The sequence below is a fragment of the Nicotiana tabacum genome, chromosome 19 (assembly GCF_000715075.1).
Source record: "Nicotiana tabacum cultivar K326 chromosome 19, ASM71507v2, whole genome shotgun sequence".
NCBI lineage: Eukaryota > Viridiplantae > Streptophyta > Magnoliopsida > Solanales > Solanaceae > Nicotiana > Nicotiana tabacum.
In genome coordinates, this window is record NC_134098.1 from 79,538,242 (window position 1) to 79,563,395 (window position 25,154).

The 25,154-nt window shown below is 37.1% G+C and overlaps 1 protein-coding gene across 1 annotated transcript; it reads right to left on the minus strand.

Moving 5' to 3' along the window:
• Positions 1-22,787: 22,787 nt before the first annotated feature.
• On the minus strand, positions 22,788-24,435 carry LOC107765166 (BURP domain protein USPL1). Its single transcript, XM_016583778.2, has 2 exons — positions 24,103-24,435; positions 22,788-23,645 (listed from the first exon to the last, which is right to left on the minus strand). The coding sequence occupies exons 1-2, from the start codon at positions 24,154-24,156 to the stop codon at positions 22,851-22,853; spliced, it is 849 nt and encodes a 282-aa protein (XP_016439264.1). The 5' UTR covers positions 24,157-24,435; the 3' UTR covers positions 22,788-22,850.
• Between the last annotated feature and the right edge of the window lie 719 nt (positions 24,436-25,154).

Genomic DNA, 25,154 nt, shown 5'->3' on the forward strand with positions numbered 1-25,154 from the left:
CTAGGTAACAAAATATGAATTCTTTCCTATGCAATAATTTATTAATTATCGGTGTAATCAAATGCACTAAAAAAATTCCATCTATGTAAAGTTCTAGATGAATATTTTCCATTTTTTTTGGGGTGGGGGGTGGGGGGGAGAGAAATGAGCTATGAGCCTATAAAAAGAGGAGATTTTTAAAAGATATTTGAATCTTTTACTCAACTATTTACGTCTTAGCTTTTTGTCTCAAATCTCAGCTATCTACGTGAAAAAGAAAAAAAAAACAGAACAACTATCTACGTGTTCTTTCTCTCGCTTTATGCAGAGTAAAAATCTTTTAGGGCCATCTTCCACTTTCCTTCTCCCACTAAAAGATGTGTAGTCTTTTTCAAGATATAAGAAGAAGAATTTAGGCCGTAACTATATATTTGTGGAATGTCATTTTGTGCTTGAACTTATATGGGATTCCTAACAGATTCTAAAAAGTTATTTTGCCTTCGTGTCATTCTGTTAAATATGAAAGTAGCAGCACTCCTACAGACACAAATCTGCTTTGATATGATTGCTGAAAAGGCCCAGGCCTCAAAAATGTTGGTGGTCCTGATCTAGTCCTTTACTCTTGCCATGTGCATGTATTTCAGCCCAAGTGCTAAAATGTGGCCCAAATTTCATGGTCCAATTACGCTACCCTCTTTGTTTCTCTTTTCTCTTTTTGTTCTTTTTTGGCTAAGCATTAGTAGCCAAGTGTTTGGCCACCGATTTGAAGGTTGAACGTGATTGAGTGATTGTAAGGAGAATGCTTTTTTGGTTTCCCTCGTGAAATTAAGGCCCCGTTTGTCCTTAATTTTTTTTCCCTTTTTTCAAAAAATTTCAAAATGTGTTTGTCCCTGAAATTTTATAAGTTTTGGATTTTTTTAAAAAAATTAGTTTTTTAAAAATTCAAAATTTTCAAAAAAATTCTTTCCCCATTTATAAAATTGCAACATTTTTTCAAGTGAAATATATGTCCAAATATAATTTCAAGCTCCAAATATCATTTTTTAACTTACTTCAAATACTAATTTTTTTTCAAAAATTATAATTTTTATGTCCAAATGCCTACTAAGTGTTCTTGAAATGAATTTTCTTCTCACTTTATGGATAATGTTAGTTCCGTATAAGAGTATCTTCGAAATTTAAATAAGAGCTTATTAGTAATTTTTCTTTCCATTTTACGACAACTTGATTAGCATACAAATTAAAACTCCACACGAGCTCGGATTAGCTAAATTCGTGAAAATAGCACGGGCTAGCCAGTTTTCGGACTGGTAATTGAAAAATAGTCACTATTTTTGCTGTAACACGGAAAGTTCCAGCATAATATACTGGAGATTGGTATACCTGTGTATGAACTTTCAGCATATTATACTGGAACTCTAACACACGGAAAGTTCCAGCATAATATACTGGAGATTGGAGTACATGTGTATGAACTTCCAGCATATTGTGTTGCACCATTATATTATGCTGGAATTCCAGTATATTATGTTGGAACTCCAGTATATTATGTCGAACTCCACTATATTATGCTGGAATATTTTTCGGATTTTAAACAGTGTTTTCGTTCAGATTTATCTTTACATGAAAAGTGCCTAAAATTTTGATCTTTTAGAACTGTAACTATTTTTCAATTACCACTTGTAAATCTGACTATTTTTGAATTTCGCGCTAAATTCGCATCGTATTGCTAGAATTTGGACTAGCAATAACTCCCAACATTAGTACGATCCATATTAGAATCGTATGTGTTTAAGGACTTCAAGATGGCCACATATTTAAATAGCTCAATCTGTTAAATTATCTATGTTTCTTTATCAAGTTAGATAATATGATCTAATCATTTATTTGGATGATAAGAAAGTTGTTGGTTATGCTATCTTATCATTTATCTTGGGCATAATAGCCTAGTAAACTTTTATACTTGTCCCGCTTGGTCATACCGGTCTCTCTGTACTCTATAGTTTGCCAATTGAACACTTATACTTGTTCGAATTCTATATATTAAATCCTTATGACCGTTGACTAGGACTATATGGCTGAATTGGATTCAGTACGTGACTCAACACGCCTTTTAGGGGTATGAGACCTATTAGAAAGCCCTAACAAATAACATTTTCCCTTATTTATTGGTTTTCTTCTCGATTCTCCATTCATTCTCCATTGTTAAACCTACCTGGAGCTCTCTTTGGGTATTAGCAAAATCACCTCTTCTTTCCCTTAAATTTTTCCAATTTTTTCGTCCTTGTTTGGAATCTCCCCCGATAAAATTACACCTTTAAGGGACTCCATAAGAAACAAACAAAAAACCTTAATTTTTTTATCTAAAAAAACATCCAAGATTCCTCTATCTTCCCCAAAAGTACCATAATATTATGATATAACTTGATGGACCACAATCCAGAATGAAATCCAACATACTTCACAAAAAAATTGAAACATCAAGAGACTAATTTGGACTCCTACCATTACCAAGTCCTAACCTAATGAACAATGACAATATTAGGATTTGCACACACTATAATATTCTATGTGAACACAGACAAAGACAGAAAAAAAGAAAGAAATATAAGCTTATCATTTACTGACTCTGCCAAAATTTGGTCCAATTTCAGTCTGCCAGTCATTAGCTCCTGATAGCGTAGTGGTTTCGGGGTAAAGGTACTAATGGGCCATGGCTGCTACCAATTCTCTATCTCACCCTCTTCATCTCATACATAATTACATTCAAAATCCTACGAAGCTCAGTAAAAATGCACGAAGATGAAGGAGAGATGGAGCGTAGAAAGAGAAATAGACGAGGAAAAAGAAAAAAATTGTGTAAAATGAGGGAATTAGAGTTTGGTTTTTTTTTTAATTTAATTTTTAACATATTATTTCTTATGTGGCACTAATTAATGACATGGAGTCCAACGTAGAGACGATTATGTTGCACACACCATTGACCTCTTCAGAAAAGGGTTTAATATATAGAATTCGAACAAGTATAAGTGTTCAATTGACAAACTATAGAGTACGGAAACCGGCATGACCAACCGAGATAAGTACAAGAGTCTACTAGACTATTCTGCCTTTATCTTGTGCATAACAATATGTAGGCTCAAAAGTTAAAACAAATTTGGGCTGCTTATGGGTCGTGAGCCCACACCCAATTCTGCATATAGCCTTCTTTACGCTTCTTAACACACGCACTTTAAAAAAAAATAGGAAATGGCATAGGAATGACGTGGGATAATCACTTTTTAATATGATATTTAGTTTTTATTCAGTATTTTTAATGCTGAGCAAAAATAATCACTATTCTATTAAAATTAATATGAAAAAAAGTTTTTATCATTTCTTCATGAGTGTTGTGTAAATATTAAGGACATTGTGTCCTTGATATTTACACTGCATACATGAAGTTAAGGACATGTCCTTAACATTTACACTGCATATATGAAGTTAAGGACATGATGTCCTGAAGTTTAACAACAGAAGGTGCAAATACATGACACTTTGTCCTTAATATTTACACAACATTCATGATAAGGACACCATGTCCTTAATATTTACACAACACTCATAAAGTTAAGGGCACTATGTCCTTAATATTTACACTGCACATATGAAGTTAAGGACATATGGTCCTAATGTTTAACAACAAAAGGTGCCAATACAAGTTAAAGCATTAACATTTACACTGCACACATGAAGTTAAGGACGTCATGTCCTTAACATTTACACTGCACATATGAAGTTAAAGACATGATCTCCTAAAGTTTAACAACGAAAAGTGTAAATACAGAACACTTTGTCTTTAATATTTACACAGCATTCATGAAATTAAGGACATCGTGTCCTTACTATTTACACACACACCCATGTCTAGCACAGGGGTATTTTCGTCCGGGAGAGTAAAAATTTATTAAGCACTCGCTAAAGAGTAAATATATTTTAAACAGAAGTTAAAGAGTAAAGACATCTCTAATTAGTGGCTAATTATGCACTTCCTCCAAAAATGACACTGTATAGCCGCTGTAAAAATAATAATCGAAAAAATGTATAAATTATATATATACATTCTGTATGTTATATATAAAAATTATACACTTTTTCGGCTATCAGATATAAATAGTTTATGGCGCGGACTAAAAATGATAATACCCCAAAAAATACGACAACACTCATTCCTTAAGATAAAATTCATAAATAGCCATTATTTGGTCGTGTAATTGTAAATTAGCCATTGTAATTGAGTTTTAAATTTCACAAAACTCATTACCTGTGAAATTTGAAAGGAATTATTACATAATAGCTGGCTAGATTTAATATTTACTTTTTCTAACCGGTATATATATATATATATATATATATATATATATATATATATATATATATATATATATATAGGTGTAATAATAAATTTGAAATAACTACTTCAATTTGGGCACTCCATGATGATGACTATTTTTCAATTATAGAGCTGAAAAAATAGCTATCCCGTGCTATTACTACTACTAGTCTTAGGGTACGCGCTTTGCGCGTGTACCCTATTTGACTATTTCAGTGAATATATAATTTAAAAAATAATGTGACTATTATTAAATAAAATATTTGAGTTATTGATCAAAAATTAAAAAAATGTTAGTTCTTAATAACGAATGCTGATCCAATTTAGCTAGTTCACTAAATAAAGAAAACTTGTCCAATAAAAGTCTGTTATGCCATATTCTGATTTATGAGAACTTTGAAAATATATTATGAAAATTATTATTATTATGTTAGCTAATACTGAAAATAAGTAACAAATTAATACTAAAATATAACTGATTTTGCTCAACTTTTTAATTTCTGCCACCGGTGCTCTTCTTATGGAAACAAATTTGTGTAACTTAAGAGTTTGATCAACTTGAAAAATAACCTTAGTAATATGAGATTTTGAAAAATAATTAAATTAAATTCTTTTGCTAATTAATTAATTCAAAGAGTTAATTATTTATTCTTAACATTAAAAGAATAATTTATTTATTTATTGCACTGAGAATTTTTAATTTTATAATAATAAAGAAAATATAGATAAATTTTTTATCTTCTTATGTAATATTTAAAAAATATATTTAATAATTAAAATATTTCTTAAGTATAAACATCTCACTATCGCTTAAAATTCTAAGCTATTACCTATAAAAAGAATGAATGCCTAAACATATTTCGAAGGGAATTGCTGTAAGAAAATAGAAGGAAAAGAAAACATATTCCTAGTTCTCCCAGACAATACTTATTTTGAAATTCTAAATATTAAACTTTCTACTAATTTTAAAAGAAAAGATTTCATAACCAAAATTTTAGTTATGAGTATTATATATTTCAAATAAGGATAGATTTAATAAATAATATTTTATTTGATTTAAAAGTTCTACATATTAGGAAAATATTTAAATTATTATTTTATCCAGCGTGAACTCCATTTTAAAAGCGTAAAAAAGACGAACGACATTTCACTAAGGGCCTTCATGATTTTAATATAACTAGTCTCTATGAACGTGTGTTGCACGATATACCCCATGATAATTGGTAGAATATATGTACCTAAAGCGATATTATGTTTTATCTTCATCTTATAAAAATTAATACAAGGATTTAGACCAAAAAAAGTGATAGACTGGTATGATAAATAATAAAATTGCACAAACAAAAGGTAAAACTGGAACATTCCAAATATAAATCTTAATTGGGCATGTGAAAATATTTCTCAACCAGATTTTTTTAAAATTTAATTTGAACGATTAATCGTGATATATATAAAGCAAATAAGCAACAGCCAAGAGAGGAAAAGAAAAAAGAGATGTAGGGGAAATAATATTTATTTTACTTTTTAATAATATTTGATTAGAACATATAAAATAGTTATGAAACAATGAAGTAAAAAATTTTGAACTGGGCGTTGAGAATAAAATCACCGACAAACTTCTTACGCTATAAGAATATGGTTGTAGATTTAAAAAATATATGAAGTTTATCACCTAGGATTTGTTGATCGATCACGGTTGATTATCATTATCAATTCAAAAAAACAGGCACTTAAATTTCATGGCATGTAATCGGTGAAAAGAGTCTCTTTATAAAAACATTGAGGCACTTGACGTTTTGACTTGGAATCAAGTTACAACAGGTTGTCCCAAAGTTGATTAACCACTTGTTTGGATGTTCATTACTTATTGTATTGTATCGTATTGTTACTTTAAATACGATATTTGTTTTGATTGTTACTTAAATTTTATTATATGGTTTCGTTAAATCCGTCGTTATGTAACGACGAAATGTGCCACTTTATGTAACGACCGATTTGGTGTGGTTGCGTCGTTATCTTGTCTTTTTCTCTCATCTCACCCTTCACTATTATTAAATAATTTTATTTTATCATATACCCCCTACCTTATTATATAATAAATTTATCACGTATCATAATTCTTCTTTATAATATTGCAAATTTATTCTTCATATTGCGGGTGCGTGATATCATGAAACAACGGCAAACGATACAATCTATCCAAACATTGTATTCATCAACGATACAGTGCAATACAATACAATATATTACGATTCATTATGAAACGGCCAAATAGGTGTACGGTCCCTTAAACTTGGCTCCAGTTTCTATTTTGACACCTTAACTAAGCCCATTACCTATTGAACACTTCAACCCAAATCAATGTATGCATATTAAACACAAAAACTGACATGGCAAGAGAGTTGGTTTCACCCCCTCTTACGCGCGTGAATTTAATGGGTTTGAGATCATATATATATTTTTTTTTAGTTTAAATCAAAATTGACTTTTTTTTTTCTAAAGGCCACCCATAACCACCTGATCCTCGACGAGTAACGAAAGTAGAAGAAGAACGGCAATAAATTTTATTGCCGAATTTATTACCGGAATTAATAGAGATCGCCGGAAAAGTCAGAACTTCGGCCAGGTCCAAAGAGGCGACAAACAACAGTAATATGTTATCAAGGTTTTAACATTTACACACCAACTACGAAATCAGTAATAGACAGAACACGAACGAATCTCCGATACCATAACGATGGAAGACCAGAAATGGTGATAAATGTCGCCGATTTTAATGGTAGCCCCCGAAATATTAAATGTCCGGTTACTTCTTTCAGTTCTGCTCTTTTATCAGTTAAAACAATAACGAAACAGAATAATAGAGATGAAGGAGGAAAGGAAATGAGCAATGGTCGATGGTTGCTAGAATCACTGAATTCTTTTTTGTTTCTTCCCTTTTTTTCTCAACTTGGATTTTTTCTTCTCCAGTTAGCTAAAAGAAGGGATTTTCAACCCAAAAAAGAAAGGAAAAAAATTAACATAAATTTCTCTCTTCCCCAGATCTGAAAATCCAAAAATGGTACCTGTATTTTTTCCTTTTGGCAGATGAAAACGGTAGTCTTCTGGTGGTTGAAGAGCCAAGGAGATTGGAGAAGGCGAGGTGGTTTTCTATGGAAGGGGCTGGTGGGATTCCATGGAATGAAAAAAGAAAGGGGGTGGTTGGGAAGAAGGTGACGGTAGGAGGGGAGTGTTTAAAATAAATCTTTTTTGTTTTCAAAACTTCTTTTTGACTATTTGGACCCAAATGCCACATGTCTCACTCTTATTTGTCATTTTGCTAAGTCATTCATGTGTGAATTACACGCACCTTATTATTTTTATTGGTTATGAGTAAAGTGTTCAATAGATCACTTTATATAATATTAAAGTGTTCAATAGGAAAAACGTTAAGTTAAAGTATCAAAATGGAAACTGAAGTCAAGTTTAAGGGGTCGTACACCTATTTGGCCTCGTGAAATCATGTGTAACAACAATTCAAACAAGCTGTAAAACTCCCAAGATGGAAGAGTTACAATGTCACTACAATCGAAGCAAACCAAATCTTTTCCGATTGCAATTCAAATAGAATTTGTGCAGTATGTCATCTTAAATTCTAAACGGAACATTAGGCATCTCCCCTATCAATAAGTAATTTAGTTGAAATAGGGCGGAAAACTTAATGATAATAGTTTTTGTAAAGTAGGTTAAGTATTTATTATTGAAACTCAAAAATAAAGTTTTGGTAGGAGACTGAAAGTGACGAAATCTTCGCCAACTTGAAAATCTTAAATATTAGTTCCTCTAGTATTAAAATACTAATAGAGATTACAATTTTATCCAACATAGAATGGAGCTTAATTCTCTTTTCAAAGGGTATAAAACTCTATCAATATTTTAAGGATATTTTAGTCGTTCAACATTTAGCGTTTTAACATTCGTGCTTTTATAATAACTAGTCTTACAGTACGTGCATTGCGCGTGTATCCTATCTAAATAGATTATTTTAAAAAAATAATTAATCATATTAAAATAGTATTAAAAATTATACTTATTTAGGTTAATAAAAATTAAAGTGTAAGTTCTTAAAATTGAGAAATATTAACCCTACAAATACTTAACTTATAAGGGAAGAAATTGCCATATAGAAGTGAAAATATCAGGCAATATAAATAATGAAGAGGTTTAAAGAAATAAAAATATGATTTATCAAAAAGACAGATATTTATTCGAAATACTTTTATTTTGGGTGTGTTGGGGGAGGGGGGGAGGGAGGGATGATAATTCCTATATATTTTTGATTTTTTAAATCTTAAAATTTTTATTATGAAAATTTTCATCTCTAGATTGCCCATCAATACTTTTCAATTTTTGTGAATATACTCATTTATATATGCGGCCTATTCAATTGAATTTGGTTTCTAAAAACAATTCTTTCATTTTGTTTTTAAAAAAATACCACCTTAAAATCTTACTCCCTCCGTTCCAGTTTATGTGAACCTATTTCCATTTTGGTACGTTCCAAAAAGAATGACCCTTTTCTAAATTGAAAAATAATTTAGTTTAAACTTACAATTTACCCTTAATGAGAAGCTTTTATAACTACACAAATACTCTAGGCCCCCTTTTGACTTGTTTAGGACCACAAATTCTAAAAGTCTTCATTTTTTTTTAAATTCCGTGTTCAGTCAAACTTGTTCACATAAATTGGAACGGTGAGAGTAATAGATAATCTTTGAGTAGTTACTTAATTATATATGTTGTAATTACTTTTATTGGGGAATAAAATGCTAGTTGATTAGTAATTCACACCAACTTAAGGTTCTCATATGATACAAACTTCTTGGAAAGTTGTTAATTTACCAATATTCAAGGAATGCCAACATTTTGCTAATATACCAAAACTTAGAGTAGCAATTTTTAGGTGACTTTAAAGTCTTAGATATTAGCTAGCATTAAAATGCCTTTTCAAGAAGCAATTAAAATATTTATACTAATTGTAATTACAATTTTGTCTGACATGGAGTATATGGTCAAAGCGTAAAAAGTTGATCAATATTTTTGTGGAGGGATTTTATACTTTTAAAATAGTATAGTTATAGATAGATATAAAAAATAGATAAATATGGAAAGTTGTTTGTTGATTAATTTATTTTTAAAAATATCTAACTGAATTGCTAAAGAATTGATTTGTTGTGCATCTATAAATTTATAAACTCCATTCAATGTTTGCATTCTCTATCGACACAAGATAAAGTACTATTTTTCATGGATTCTAGTTGACCTAATACCTAACATTTATTAATTCTTTTAAGGAAATAAAGGACTCCCAAACCTAAAAGAAGTTGAACGTGAGAGAAATTTTTAATGTGATTTTCATGTGCTATTTTTTTTTTATTACAAAAATGTTTATATTATATAGTTCATATAAGAAAAAATTTAATACACAAAGTTTAGTTGATTTTAAAGTCTAAAATATTAAAATATACCTAAATGTCTATTCCTAAATATTAGAATAATAATTAAAAGACTATTTTGTCTAGTGTAAAATCGATATTACAGTAGACAATCTAATTTATAATTTGCTTAAAACATGCAATTTGGGTGACATTTATCAATTATACAACATAAGAAAAAAATAATAATTAATCAATAAGACGTAGATCGGATGTCTTACTAATTTTCTGTTATGAACCGTAATTGTCCAACCAACCTATACAAAATTTATAAATTAAGTGAAATATGAAATTAGTTAATCCTAAATATGAAAATTCTATGAAAATTACTAGAAGTTTGTCAGATGTCAAATATAAAATCAGCCAAGCCAAATCAATAATATGAAACAAAGAATTATTTAAAAATTAACAAAAGTTTATAAGATAGAGGACATAAATTACCTTATATTTAAAGCAAAACCATTATCGAAAAGAAAACTTCCAGATGATGGGTTACAACACAGTAATCTTGTAATAGATGCCTACAAAGATCACGTACAAATTAAATATGGTGTATAATATAAATTGCTTTGGTATTATATTCAAAGTTCTAATAAATTAAAGTACGCGGATGCAAAATTTAACTACTAATATAAATATTACAAATAAGTGAATGTAAAATTCAACTACTAATACAAATAAGTGCATGCAAAATTCAGTTATTAATACAATTTTTTTTTTCAAAGAAAGAGAACCTGAATTCTTAGTCTTGTGCTGCTCGAACAAGAATTGTTTTGACAATGAAACCTAAAGGAGACTAAATATAAATGGAGTTGACGAAAACCTTTCCTAGTGTGCAATGGATTTGAACGAAAAGCTTTCCTAGTATGTAGTGTACAAATTTTATTTCTAGATTGTACTATTAGGGAAATAATTAATTATGAAAATAATTAATGGAAATAATTAGATGATTATTCCTAAATTGTAGAGAATTAATTAACTATTCCTAAATATTAGGGAAATAATTAAATGACTATTTTGTCTAGTGTAAACTTTATTTTTAAAGGGTAAAAAAGACGAACTACATTTTGCTAAAGGCCTTCGTGCTTTTAATATAGTATAGATATAGATAGAAAGATATAGATATATAGATTTATAGTTGGAGTTTTTTTCTTTTAGGTGTTTGAGTTTCAATTAGAAGCAAAATACAGACTCGAAATTACTTCCTCGAGGTGATTCCAAAAAATTTAATCGTGTCTAAAAATAGAGATAGCAACAACATAAAATGCTCCGAGTCTAGGGCGATCCTTGAGCTTTTCGGCTAAACCGGATAACAAGATCAGAGAGCCCAAAATTGTAGGATTACCCAACAAGCAATTTGGGCATTTTCTAGTGTGGGAAAACTATTTTGTTACAAATTTTATGGTTCTAACTTCATAGGAGTATTAGTTACTTGTAACTATTATTATTGTTTACCCGAAAAAATGGATAGAGTTGAATTTTTACGCAGTTCCGACGATATGTGGTACAACTTAATACAGAATGCTAGGATAAATAAAAGTATGAATATAGATTGGAGAAAACGTAATCTAGGCAAATCAATTATGAACAGTGAATTTTAGGATTTAACTAAATAGAATCAATCTCAGAAACTAGAAAGATCACTCTTCCTTATAGAGGGGATAATACAATTTGTGATGGTGTAAGTCTCACAAAAGATGTCCCTACAAACACGATAAACAAGCCCTTTTATAGTGAAGGGGTTTGGCTCCAAGCATAATAAAATAAACATTCAGTGGGAGACCCATGATAAATCAGCTTTTTCATAATTTCTGCCAAGATTTCCTCTAGTGGGATTACAACGGCTTTTGTTTGCGAGCTCGATCTTGCTTAGAATCCTTGATTTTGATTCGAGCTTGATTTCGGCTCGAACTCGTGATCTTGGTTCGAGCCCGATCCTGGTTCGAGCCCTCGAATGGATTCCAGGTCGATGTAGGTTGGTTTTTGGATTACCAGCATGATAGATCTACCCGCGCCATGGTTCGATTCTTGTTCGAGTTTGATTAAGATATCGATCTCAATACGGACCTGCCTCCCCGGGCTCTAGGTTAGTTCGTGCCCTCCCCTCCCCCCCTTTCGGGATCATACTTTGATATACCACCCTTCGCACCGTACCGGACATGCCAAGGCTAAAATCCATTTTGACCGTATACAGATAGTCCCCTCGTTTCTCAGAAAGAAATATGACGAGAAACGATATGATTTTCAACGGCTCGATCGGATTATATCTTGTCAATTCCATCAAGTTCGACCATGACGCACATGATAACTGTCCTATCGGTTTAGTCTTTCAAGACATTTAATGCATGTCAGGCAGTGGTCGGCCACTGCTGATAATAAACCGCCGTCGCTTTGAACCTATAAATAATTCTCACCTTTATCTTTTACCATTTTGCATCTTCTATCTTCTAAAATTTCTCAATTCCTTCTTTATACTCTCCAGCCTATCAAAAAAGCTGTGGTTTCTTTCCGAAAAAACCCCTCAATTCTACCAAATCTCTATCACTTTCTTCTACTCCTTATTTTTGAATTCAAAAATGGCGAAAACATCGCAAACCGTTCCTCAGAAAGAAAAAACTTCATCTTCACATTGTGTCGCCGATGAGACACCGACGGAGCCACGGCCAGAGGAGTGTGTCCCCAAGGCGTGCGTCCTTACTTTGGATTTTAAAGTTGATAAAGGTTCATCGGTCCCTGGCCGGTGTGAGCCGGTATCGAGGTACATGTGTTCGATTACTGAGAAGCACCTCGATCTGTTAAAGAAGGACTGCAATTGGGGGAAAAAAGAAGTGATAATACCTACCCCTGACGAAGACATTACTTCTCACGTGAAAGGGTTTTTGAACGTATATACTTACCCTTTCACTTTGGGTCCCCTCGATTCCGTCGTTATCGACTTCTGTCGACAGTATCAGGTAACCTTAGGCCAGGTCCATCCTTCTTTGTGGCGGATTGTTATTCTGATCTGATATTTCATGAGCAAAATCGAGGGGATGTCGTTCACCCTCGATCATCTTATCCGGCTGTATCGTCCCCGACTTTTTCGGGGAGGGTTAATAAAACTCCAGCGTCGGGCTACCAAGGCTTTGTTCTCGAGTATTGGTGAGGACAGGGACCGGGGTTGGATGAGCAGGTTCGTTCGAGTAAGGACTTCGGACCTGATCCCGACTGAAAAGATGCCCTTTCCCGAAGAGTGGAATTTGAAACGTAAGTGTGATTTTGCTGTTGCTTCTATTTTGTTCTTTCATTTGTTCTCTTATCGACACTCCTCTTTTCGTGATGTAGCTGTTCCCTGGATGCCCGGAGCAGTTCCCGGCCTCAAGAATTGGGTACGGGCTCTTGTTTCGACTTCCACATACGCCGAACGCTCATGGCGTGATCTGTCTAAGGGTCGGCGGGAGGCCAAAAATCACGGTAAGCTCATTTCTCGGACTCTAGCGAGGCATTTCTCGATATATATTTTTTATAAGGTTTCCCATATGCAGGTTTGGGTAAGGACGCAGTTTTGAGACCTCTGTCTAATGAGGAGGATGTCTCGACCTTCGTTCCAAAGCTGGTGAAGGAAAATAAAAGGAAGAGAGCTTCGTTGCCCGAATATCCTAAACCAAAGAAGAGGACGGCTCGTAAACCAAACAAGAATGTTATTCCTTTGACCGTAGAATCTGTTTTGCGCCTAAGGGATGAAGAAGAAGAAGAAGAGGATAATGAGTCCACGCTGGCGGTCCGGACGAAGAGAGCCACCGATGCTTCAATGCCGGCTGAATTGAAGATGCCCTATGGGGCTCCGTCTCGAATCGAAAATATATCGGAGAGAGGTTCCGGTAAAGTCCCCGAACTATCGGATGTCGAAGACGCCTCTCATCGAAATCAACCGGCAGGGGTTACAATCGAAGAGCCCTTCGAACCCCTCCGAGCCGAGGGGAATGCTCCAAGCGAGTCACTTGGGGCAGCAGCGATCGAGGACTCGCCTACCTTTCCCGCTTTTTCCGCAGGGGTGATTCGGGAAGCTCAAGCTCTGGGGGCCCTCAATCTAGGTAGGCCTCACGATGAAGAGGATCCGTTTCGTGACCTGTTTACTGGTATCGAGGACGTTGCCGGTACCGGTGATGAATCAGATCTTTTTCACGGTTTACGGCAGGCTTGGACCTGGTGAGTTTTTTTTTTTTTTAAAAAAAAATCTTTTTGTTGGTTTTGCCTTTATGTTCGTCTTTCGTTAACTTCGCTCCTAGTTTCTTTGTAGGCTGCGGCAGTCCATCGAGAACAATGTTCTCGTTCCCAGAATGAGCTGCATCGACATGCGGCCGACCTGAAACGCACTACCGACGAGAGGAACTCTCTCAAACTCTCCTTAGGGCAGAGAAAGGAGGAAATAAAAGATCTCCGGGCCGAGTTGGCCAAGGCTTATCGAGACCAGAATGATTTGTCTGAGCAGGTAATGATGCTTTTGAAAACCTATGGGTTCGTTACCGGGACGGTAGCTAACATTTCGGTCTCACAGCTGCAGCAAAAAATTGAGATAATAGGGAGGCTGCGTGAGGAGGTCGATATGATAAGGATGGAATCCTTGCGGTGGAAAGAAGGTATGGACCGCTTTGCTGCAGAAAAAGAGACTGCTCGAGCCCAGTTATCATCGTCTGAAACCCAACTTCAGAAAATGAAGGAAAAAGGCCTGGTTCAAGCAAGAAAAATTAAGGAGCTCGAGGCTCGGTTGGCCTCAGTACTCGCCAAGGCCGAATCCGATACTGAAATGGCGAAGACTTATGCGGATGCGCTCGTGGCCGTCTATCGGGTTGATGCTGAAGCTGCCGAAGTTCAGGCAAGAGAGGCAGCCGAATCTGCCAATGGTCGGGCGCATTGGATCGCTGAACTTGCTAAGTACCGATCCGGGAGAGAAACTCTCGAGGAGATTCATGCTCGTGGCTTCGATCTTACGGAAGAGATAAAAAGGGCAAAAGAACTCGAAGCTGATGCTGAAGCTATGGTTTCCGATAATGATGACGATGACGATGGGAGCAAAAGCGGATCCGAGAACGGGGGGAACCTGATAAAGAAGAGACCGCTCCCATTTAAATTTTTTTTTTTGAACAGCCACCTATGTAGATAAATTTTGTGTATAGGCATATCTCTATGTATTAAACCACTTAATCAAACTTGAAACTCGTGGTCTCTGCAACCGAGCGAGCGTTTATTCAAACTTGGGGCAATGTAGCCCTTTAGACTTATTAATTGTCAACGATTCGATTTTGAAGAGAATATAGCCCGTGGGAGTGACGGTCGAGAGAGTGTTTGCTTGAACTCGAAATAAAAAATAGACCGTAGGCTTGGTTGAATCACGCCTGGTCGAGTAAATGATTCGAACTCGAATTGATGCAGCCCGTAGGCTATTTGGTCGAGTGAATCTTTGCTCGAACTCGAAATGAAAAATAGCCCGTAGGCCTGGTCGAGTGAATGATTCGAACTTGAATTGATGCAGCCCGTAGGCTATTTGGTCGGGTGAGTTTTTGCTCGAACTCGAAATGAAAAATAGCCCGTAGGCCTGGTCGAGTGAATGATTCGAACTCGAATTGATGCAGCCCGTAGGCTATTTGGTCGAGTGAGTTTTTGCTCGAACTCGAAATGAAAAATAGCTCGTAGGCCTGGTCGAGTGAATGATTCGAACTCGAATTGATGCAGCCCATAGGCTATTTGGTCGAGTGTGTTTTTGCTCGAACTCGAAATGAAAAATAGCCCGTAGGCCTGGTCGAGTGAATGATTCGAACTCGAATTGATGCAGCCCGTAGGCTATTTGGTCGAGTGAGTTTTTGCTCGAACTCGAAATGAAAAATAGCTCGTAGGCCTGGTCGAGTGAATGATTCGAACTCGAATTGATGCAGCCTGTAGGCTATTTAGTCGAGTGAGTGTTTGCTCGAACTCGAAATGAGAAGATAGCCTGTAGGCTTAACGGTCGCATTATATCTTAATTCTTTGCATGTTATTACACGCCCGGGTTCGGGCCAATTTATACGAGCATGGCTCGCTTTGGCCATTTGGCTCTTTACAGTTTTCCTATCGGGACCCTGTTGCTGTGAAGTAACTCTCTTACGGGGCCTCAGATATCATTATAAATGCTGTACGACCAGTGGTTGACTCATTAAAAACCTTGCCAAAAAACCCATTTGGGATAAACCGGTATCGAGAAAAAAGAGTGCAACGCGTGCTTTCTGATGAGAGATCCGTCCCTTGTTCGGACTTCTGCGGGGGTCAGTTTTGAGATATAAACGAATATGGAAAGGTTGTACCTTAACAGTAGTACTGTTTTAGATGTGATACATTCCAGTTGCTTGATAACTATTTGCCGTTTATAACGCCGATCTTGTACGACCCCTTTCCGATGTCCTCGAGTACCTAATATGGTCCTTCCCAATTTGGTCTTAGCTTCCCTTCATTCGGATTCCGGGTATTGATGGTAATTTTTCTCAACACTAAGTCCCCAGGCTAGAAATGGCGGAGCTTGGTTCTTCGATTATAATACCTTTCGATTCGCTGCTTTTGGGCGGCCATTCGGACGAGGGCAGTTTCTCGCCTTTCGTCCGATAGTTCGAGGCTTGTGTTCATAGCCTCGTTATTTGATTCTTCCGTCGAGAATTGAAATCTGGCACTAGGTTCACCAACCTCGACTGGTATCAATGCTTCGGATCCATATACTAAGGAGAACGGGGTCGCCCCCGAACTGGATTTTGATGTTGTCCAATATGCCCAAAGAACTTCGGGTAGGATTTCTCTCCATCTCCCTTTAGCATCGTTCAATCTCTTCTTTAAGTTTTGAATGACGGTTTTATTCGTTGATTCGGCCTGCCCGTTCCCACTAGGGTGGTACGGCATCGACAGTATCCTTCTTATCTTGTGATCTTCGAGGAATCTTATTACTTTGCCGCCAATGAATTGCCTTCCATTATCACATACTATTTCGGCGGGTATCCCGAACCGGCATATGATATGATCCCAAATAAAGTCTATAACTTCTTTCTCTTTTATTTTCTCGAACGCCTGTGCTTCAACCCATTTAGAAAAATAGTCAGTCATAAACAAAATGAATTTGGCTTTACCTAGGGTCGATGGCAGAGGGCCGACGATATCCATCCCCCATTTCATGAAAGGCTACGGGGATAGGACCGAGTGGAGTTGTTCTCCGGGCTGGTGGATCATTGGTGCGAACCTTTGACATTTATCACATTTACGAATGAATTCCTTTGTATCTTTGCCCATATCGATCCAATAATACCCTGCTCTGATTATTGTTTGGGCTAATGTGTCGGCTCCAGAGTGATTCCCGCAAGTACCCTCATGCACTTCCCGTAGGACATAATCGACATCCCCCGGACCCAAGCATACAGCCAATGGTCTGTCGAACGTTCTTCGGTACAGTGTTCCATCTGAAGCCAGAGTGAATCGAGCAGCCTTGGTCCGTAGGGTTCTGGAGTCTTTAGGGTCCAATGGGAGTTTTCCGTTTTTCAAATATTCGATATACTTATTTCTCCAATCCCAGGTTAAGCTTGTAGAATTTATTTCGGCGTGTCCTTCTTCGATTACCGATCTCGAAAGTTGAACTACATTCCCCGAGCCCGTATAATCTACCTCGACCGATGACCCCAAATTCGCCAGTGCGTCGGCCTCATTATTCTGTTCCCGTGGCATATGTCGTAAAGTCCATTGTTTGAAATGGCGCAAAGTGATAAGCAGTTTATCTAAATACCTCTGCATTCTACCTTCTCGAACTTCGAAAGTTTTGTTTACTTGACTTACCACCAGCAAGGAGTCGCAGTTGGCTTCAATGATTTCTGCTCCCAAATTTTTAGCTAGCTCGAGACCTACAATCATGGCTTCGTACTCGGCCTCGTTGTTAGTCAACCTAATAGTTTTAATAGATTGTCTAATAATGCCACCCGTGGGTGGTTTCAAAACTATGCCCAGTCCGGACCTCTTTACGTTTGAAGCCCCATCCGTAAAAAGGATCCATATCCCCGATGATGTACCTGATTTCAACAGTTTTTTTCCGGCTTCGGGTACGAGGGCTGGTGTGAAATCGGCCACGAAGTCTGCTAGGACTTGAGACTTGATGGCCGTGCGGGGTCGATATTCTATATCGTACCCACTGAGTTCGACGGCCCATTTGGCCAGTCGGCCTGATAACTCGGGTTTGTGCAAAATATTACGAAGCGGGTAAGTAGACAATACACATATGGGTTGACATTGGAAGTATGGCCTTAACTTCCTTGAGGCGCTTATCAGTGCAAGCGCCAACCTTTCTAGGAGCGGATATCTAGTTTCCGCCTCTCCTAAGGTTCGACTTTTATAATAAACTGGGAATTGCGTACCTTGCTCTTCTCGAACTAGGACACCGCTTACGGCGACTTCCGATACTGCCAAGTACAAACAAAGTTTCTCATCGGGTTTTGGAGTGTGAAGCAGTGGTGCGCTTGATAGATATCGTTTTAGTCCTTCTAATGCTTGTTGGCACTCCGGGGTCCAGGAAAAATCATTTTTCTTTTTGAGTAGAGAAAAAAAATTATGACTTCGATCGGACGATCTCGATATGAATCGGCTTAGGGCGGCGATCCGACCCGTTAGTTTTTGCACGGCCTTCATGCTGTCTACGACGGTGATGTCTTCAACAGCCTTGATTTTATCGGGATTAATCTCTATTCCCCGACGTGATACCATGAAGCCGAAGAACTTGCCCGAACCGACCCCGAAGGCACATTTTTCGGGGTTGAGCTTCATTTTGTATTTTCTCAGAATCTCGAACGTTTCCTGCAAATGAATTAAATGGTCCTCTGCGCGCAGGGATTTGACTAACATGTCATCAATATAAACCTCCATTGATTTTCCTATTTGTTCTTCGAACATTTTATTCACTAGGCGTTGGTAAGTGGCCCCTGCGTTTTTTAGCCCGAAGGGCATCACATTATAACAATACGTTCCATATTTGGTGACAAATGAGGTTTTTTCCTGGTCCTCCGGGTTCATCTGTATTTGATTATACCCGGAATAGGCATCGAGAAAAGTGAGGATCTCGTGGCCGGCCGTGGCATCGATCATGCGATCGATGTTGGGCAATGGAAAAGAATCTTTGGGGCATGCTTTGTTCAAATCCTTATAGTCCACGCACATCCTAAGTTTGTCCCCTTTTTTAGGGACCATGACTACGTTGGCTAACCATTCGGGATATTTTACCTCCCGAATGGACCCTATTTTGAGAAGTTTGGTTACCTCGTCCTTTATGAAGGAGTTTTTTCTATCGGACTGGGGTCTTTTTTTTTTGCTTCACCGGTCTGAACCTATGATCCAAACTTAGCTGATGCGTCGTTATGTCCGGCGGGATCCCTGTTATATCTAAATGGGACCAGGCGAAACAATCGATGTTATTGATAAGAAATTGAACGAGTTTCTTCCTGAGTTCAGGGTTCAACTCCGTTCCCAAGTATACCTTTTGCTCGGGCCGGCGCTCGATTAATGTGACTTGTTCTAGCTCCTCGATCGTTGATTTTGTGGCATCAGAGTCATCGGGAATTATGAAAGATCGAGGGACCATTTGGTCTCCATTCTCTTCGATTTTCTGGTTGTCTGGCTGGGTTGAAGTCGCTGTCTGTGATTGCTATTTGGTGTCCCGTTCTTCTTACGGTCCCGATCCCTTTATCGGCGAAAGTGAGGTCATTGGTTTGGCTTCGTCAATGGCGAACATTTCTTTTGCGGCTGGTTGCTCTCCGTATACCGTTTTACATCTCCCGACGCCGGAAATTTGAGGACCTAGTGTAGGGTCGAAGGCACGGCTCTCATGTTATGGATCCATGACCTTCCGAAAAGGGCGTTATACCTCATATCGCCTTCGATCACGTGAAACTTTGTTTCCTGGACAGTTCCGGCCACGTTTATTAGTAAGGCTATCTCCCCTTTGGTGGTTTCGCATGCCATATTGAACCCGTTTAGGACCAGAGTTGCAGGTACGATTCGATCCTGCAGGCCGAGCTTCTCTACTACCTTCAATCGGATGATATTGGCCCAGCTACCTGGATCGATCAACATACGCTTAATTTTAGTTTTATTTACGAGTACGGATATTACCAGTGCGTCGTTGTGAGGTTGGATGACCCCTTTCGCATCTTCATCACCAAAGGACAAAGTCCCCGTGGGTGCGTAATCTTGAGTCCGAGATCGCTTTTCCCTCACCATCGATGTTCTAGTGCGCTTAAGCATCGGTCCCTGAGGGGTATCGGTGCCGCCGATGATCATGTGGATAACGTGCTGTGGTTCTTCTTACTCGTTCTGCTTGCTGAAATCCCTACTTTTAAAATGGCTCTTTGCCCTATCACTCAGAAACTCCCGAAGATGCCCTTTGTTAAATAGGCGAGCTATTTCCTCTCTTAGTTGCTTGCAATCTTCCGTTCTGTGGCCATGGGTACCATGGTATTCGCACGTTTGATTGGGATTTCTCCGGACAGGATTGGTTAATAGTTTGGTTTGCATTGGTCGAGGCCATTTAGTGTCTTCGATGCATCCAATGGCCGACACGAGAGCGGATGCGCCAACGCTGAAGTTATACTCTGATAATCGAGGTGCTTCTATAGGCTCGGCATATTTGTCGAAGCCGCTCTTACTCATAAGCCCCCGAGAATTTTGTCCCCGATCAATTCTTTGACTGTTCCGAACTGCGTTGCGTGTTGAACCATTGTTTACTCGATCGATGACGTATGTTCGATATCGGTCTCTATTTGACCTTTGCTCTTTGTCGATCTGCTTTTGATTAACAACTGTCCTGTTCTGATGAACGGGTCCATACGGGGTCCCCGACTGATCATTCTCGACCCTAATTTTCGATTGATATCGGTTATGAACATCTGCCCAAGTTACCGCCGGATACTCGATCAAATTTTGCTTCAGCCGATGTGATGCTGTCGAACTTAGCTCGTTCAATCCTTGGGTGAAAGCTTGTACAGACCAGTCATCGGTGACCGGGGGTAATTCCATGCGTTCCATTTAAAACCGGGATACGAATTCCCTCAGCATTTCTCCCTGCCTTTGCTTTACTTTGAAGAGGTCTGATTTTCTCGTTGCAACCTTTATGGTACCAGCATGCGCTTTTACGAACAAATCTGCCAACATGGCAAAAGAATCGATGGAATTTGGTGGTAAATTGTGGTACCAAATCATAGCTCCTTTCGAGAGGGTCTCCCCGAACTTTTTCAATAGCACGGATTCGATTTTATCATCTTCCAAATCGTTGCCTTTTATGGCACACATGTAAGAGGTGACATGTTCGTTAGGATCGGTCGTACCGTTATATTTGGGAATTTCGGGCATACAGAACTTTTTGGGGATTGGCTTCGGTGCCGCACTCGATGGAAAAGGCTTTTGTATGAATTTTTTTGAATCAAGCCCTTTTATCATTGGCGGGGCTCCCGGGATTTGATCGACCCTGGCATTATACGTTTCCACCCTCTTGTCGTTGGCTTCGACTCGTTTTGTGAGTTTCTCGAGCAATTTAGTAATTCCGGGAGTAGTTTCCGATTCCTGCTCGTTAGATTTTACTATGGCAGGCTCTGTTCTGGGGGTGACCTCTCGAAGTGGATTGGAAACTAGCCTGCTTTGTGCGCGAGTTTGGCACTGTAGCTGAGCTATTGCTAATTGCTGGGCTTGCAACATCTCGAAGATCATGCGTAAGCTGGCCCCGATCTCCTCTGGGTTTTGGGTGTCTTGGGCTACGGATCGAGCACCGCCCTGAATGCTTCTTTCGGGTTCGGAACGCTGGTTTGCTTCCAAAGGAATTTGTGAATTGACATCTAGTGGTATTCCGGCTCGAATTTCGGGTAGTGCCAAGTTGTTGGTTTCATCTTGAAGGCCAACTTCGTTATTGGTCGGTGAAGCCATTTGGTCGATGGCTATTCGTAGCCGAACCTGAATTGAAGGTGTTTTCGAAAATAAGTGACCACTGTTATCCTCGGCCCCACGGTGGGCACCAAACTGTTTACCCAAAAAAATGGATAGAGTTGAATTTTTACGCAGTTCCGACGATATGTGGTACAACTTAATACAGACTGTTAGGATAAATAAAAGTATGAATATAGATTGGAGAAAACGTAATCTAGGCAAATCAATTATGAACAGTGAATTTTAGGATTTAACTAAATAGAATCAATCTCAGAAACTAGAAAGATCACTCTTCCTTATAGAGGGGATAATACAATTTGTGATGGTGTAAGTCTCACAAAAGATGTCCCTACAAACACGATAAACAAGCCCTTTTATAGTGAAGGGGTTTGGCTCCAAGCATAATAAAATAAACATTCAGTGGGAGACCCATGATTAATCAGCTTTCCATAATTTCTGCCAAGATTCCCTCTAGTGAGATTACAACGGCTTTTGTCTGCGAGCTCGATCTTGCTTAGAATCCTTGATTTTGGTTCGAGCTTGATTTCGGCTCGAACTCGTGATCTTGGTTCGAGCCCTCGGATGGATTCCAGGTCGATGTAGGTTGGTTTTTGGATTACCAGCACGATAGATCTACCCGCGCCATGGTTCGATTCTTGTTCGAGTTTGATTAAGATATCGATCTCAAGATGGATCGGCCTCCCGGGCTCTAGGTTAGTTCGTGCCCCCTCCCCCTCCCCCTCCCCCCCCCTCCGGGATCATATTTCGATATACCACCCTTCGCACTGTACCGGACATGCCAAGGCTGAAATCCATTTTGACCGTATACAATTATAGTTACTCTTCGTCAACATTTTAACACGGTATACCACATTCCGTCTAATCAATACATCAACTGTTTATTACAAATTTCATCAACTTTATTTAAACACATGGTAATATTAGTTTAAGCACTTGATACTTATGATATAGTTCCAATTAGTTAAGCCAAACGAGCTATCAATCATAACAAGAACAGATACAAATCTATATGGATTGTCTTTGATTTAAACAAGAGTACCACAAAATACTACTAGAATAATTTACACAGATGAAGATGGAACCCAAACAAGATTATCTGCAGGAAAAAAGTGACAAACAGGAGAACTTCCAGGTTGAACTTTCAATACCCGAAAAGCAACATGGTCATGATTCCATTGTTTTGTATCCATGTGACAAATTGCAGCAGCTTCAATTCTGTCTCCATTTTCTCCCAATAATGAAATCTTAAATAACCTATTCTCTCCCTTTTGCATATGGCAATAGAATACAGCATAAGGATAAGGCAAAGTGTGACAAGCAACAATTTTAGGTGCTAAAATCTCCTTTGGTTTTTGCATAATTGTGTAATTTTGCAAAGTAAGAGGGGACTTTTTTATAAAATCAGTGGTGTAGACTTTTAATTGGGTTTTATATCCTAAAATTTCTCTAGCCCAATCAAGCATAGATTCTAAGGAAGTAGCACAGAATTTTGATTCTCCTTTCATTGCTGAGATTTCACAGTGGAAAAATGTATCTTTCATCGCTTTTGCTTGAGGGGATTCTTTAGAAAATGAGAAGAATTCAAGAAGATAAGGAAGATTTGTTGAAGAAAATGGGATAGAATCTGCTTCTTCTCTGGAAAGTAATTGAGGAGAAGTTGAAGGATCTTTGACAGCAAAAAAAAGTGGCATCTTTTTTCCAATCTTTAAATTTTTAGGAGTAAAGAAAATATTAAGTTGGGGATTTAGAGGTTCCATTGGAGAAATTGATGTTTGCTCCTTCTCTTGCATTTTTAGCATCCCATGCATGTTGTCACAGTCTTTGGCTATGTCTCTGGCTCTGCTTTCACTCAAAAACTGCAAAAGCACACCAATTTTTTTTTCTTGTTAGTGTAAATCATAAGTCCAACTTGTTTAGGATGGAAGAGCAACTCTTATTATTGTTATCATATATAAATTTAAACAAGACAGAAATTCTCTACAATTATACTGTGTATCACTATATCGCTTAGAGTGTATAGACAAGAAATAGAGGACATCACGCATCTTCATAGACCAAGAATTACGAGATCATTATTTCGAATTAAGTACAAAATCGATCGTTTTGCAAAAGCAGATGCACTTTAGTATTGGTTCATCTCGATCCAATATTTTTTACAAAAAATAGAGGTATATACGAAAAATCACTAAAAAGCAACAAATATCTAGCTTTGTACTCATAATTCCAAAAGAGGTTTAGTGATTAAAACAGTAAGTTGAACTCATCAAATTTAAATTTTGAATTCACTTCTATTATTTATACATAAAATATTACCTGGAACAGGAGAAGTGTATGAAGTAAGATGCAAAGAGTGGTTCTAAACTCCATGATTGATCAGTTTTCTGCTTGAAGCTCCCTCTACTTGATGTCTGGTTATCTGTTTCTAAAATAGATAGAAAGTGAAACTATTTAACAAGAAGAGTTCTTTTCTCCTCTGTTATGGTCATCATTTGGTCATTCTCATTCAGTATATATAAATTTGTTTTCGTATTCGTTATTTTCCCTTTTACTTTTGGATTTATTTTATTTTAAAAGAGTTGAAATTTTATCAGTAGAAGAATTTTTATAGTATCAGTTCATTCAAAAGATAATTGCAAATAATAATTCACGGTAAATAAGAATAGTAACTTGAAAAATAAAAATATTACCCCAAGGCTCCCTTTTAGAATAAAAATATAACCAAATACAATATGTTAACATAAGAAAAAATCTTTGTACGACCAATATATAAATGTCGGAGTGTATTTCTTATAAAAAAAAACTATTGAAAAATAAGCCAATGGGAGGAGGAACATGGCAACTTGAGTCACTTGACAGCAAAACTTGCTAAAAACAATAATATAAGTAGTAATCTAAGATTAATTTACCCAATCACATTATTATCCAACAAGTCAGCGTTATGAAGGAAATAATACTATTTCTGAAAACCTACTTTTTTAATTATCAGAGCATAAGGTCAACTGAACAGTTCAGTGGTAGCCACTAGCCATTGCAATCATGATGCTGAATTAAAAAGTAAACACAACAGATGTGTATCTGCCACTGTTTACTACTACTAATTCATAAAATCACTAAAGGACAAACGAATAGAAAATACTAAAGGACAGAGATCCTCTTTTTTATTTTAGGAGAAAAGTTTTGAGATCTCTATTAATTCGCATGAGTTAAGCCTTTCTTACTAAAAGTAATATTTGATTAAGAATGGAGTAATACTTATGTAACGATCCGATCGGTCGTTTTGAGTATTATAACCCCGATTTTCTATTTTCTGCTCAAATTATACTTTACAGTTGTTGTGTGACTTGCCAGTGTAATTGGTTCGGGTC

What these genes read in the sequence shown, in the direction of transcription:
- LOC107765166 (XM_016583778.2), bottom strand. Translation starts at nt 24,156, where the DNA reads ATGGAGTTTAGAACCACTCTTTGCATCTTACTTCATACACTTCTCCTG. An exon ending in ATACACTTCTCCTGTTCCAG is followed by an intron (nt 23,646 to 24,102) that starts GTAATATTTTAT and finishes GTGCTTTTGCAG; the next exon opens with TTTTTGAGTGAAAGCAGAGC.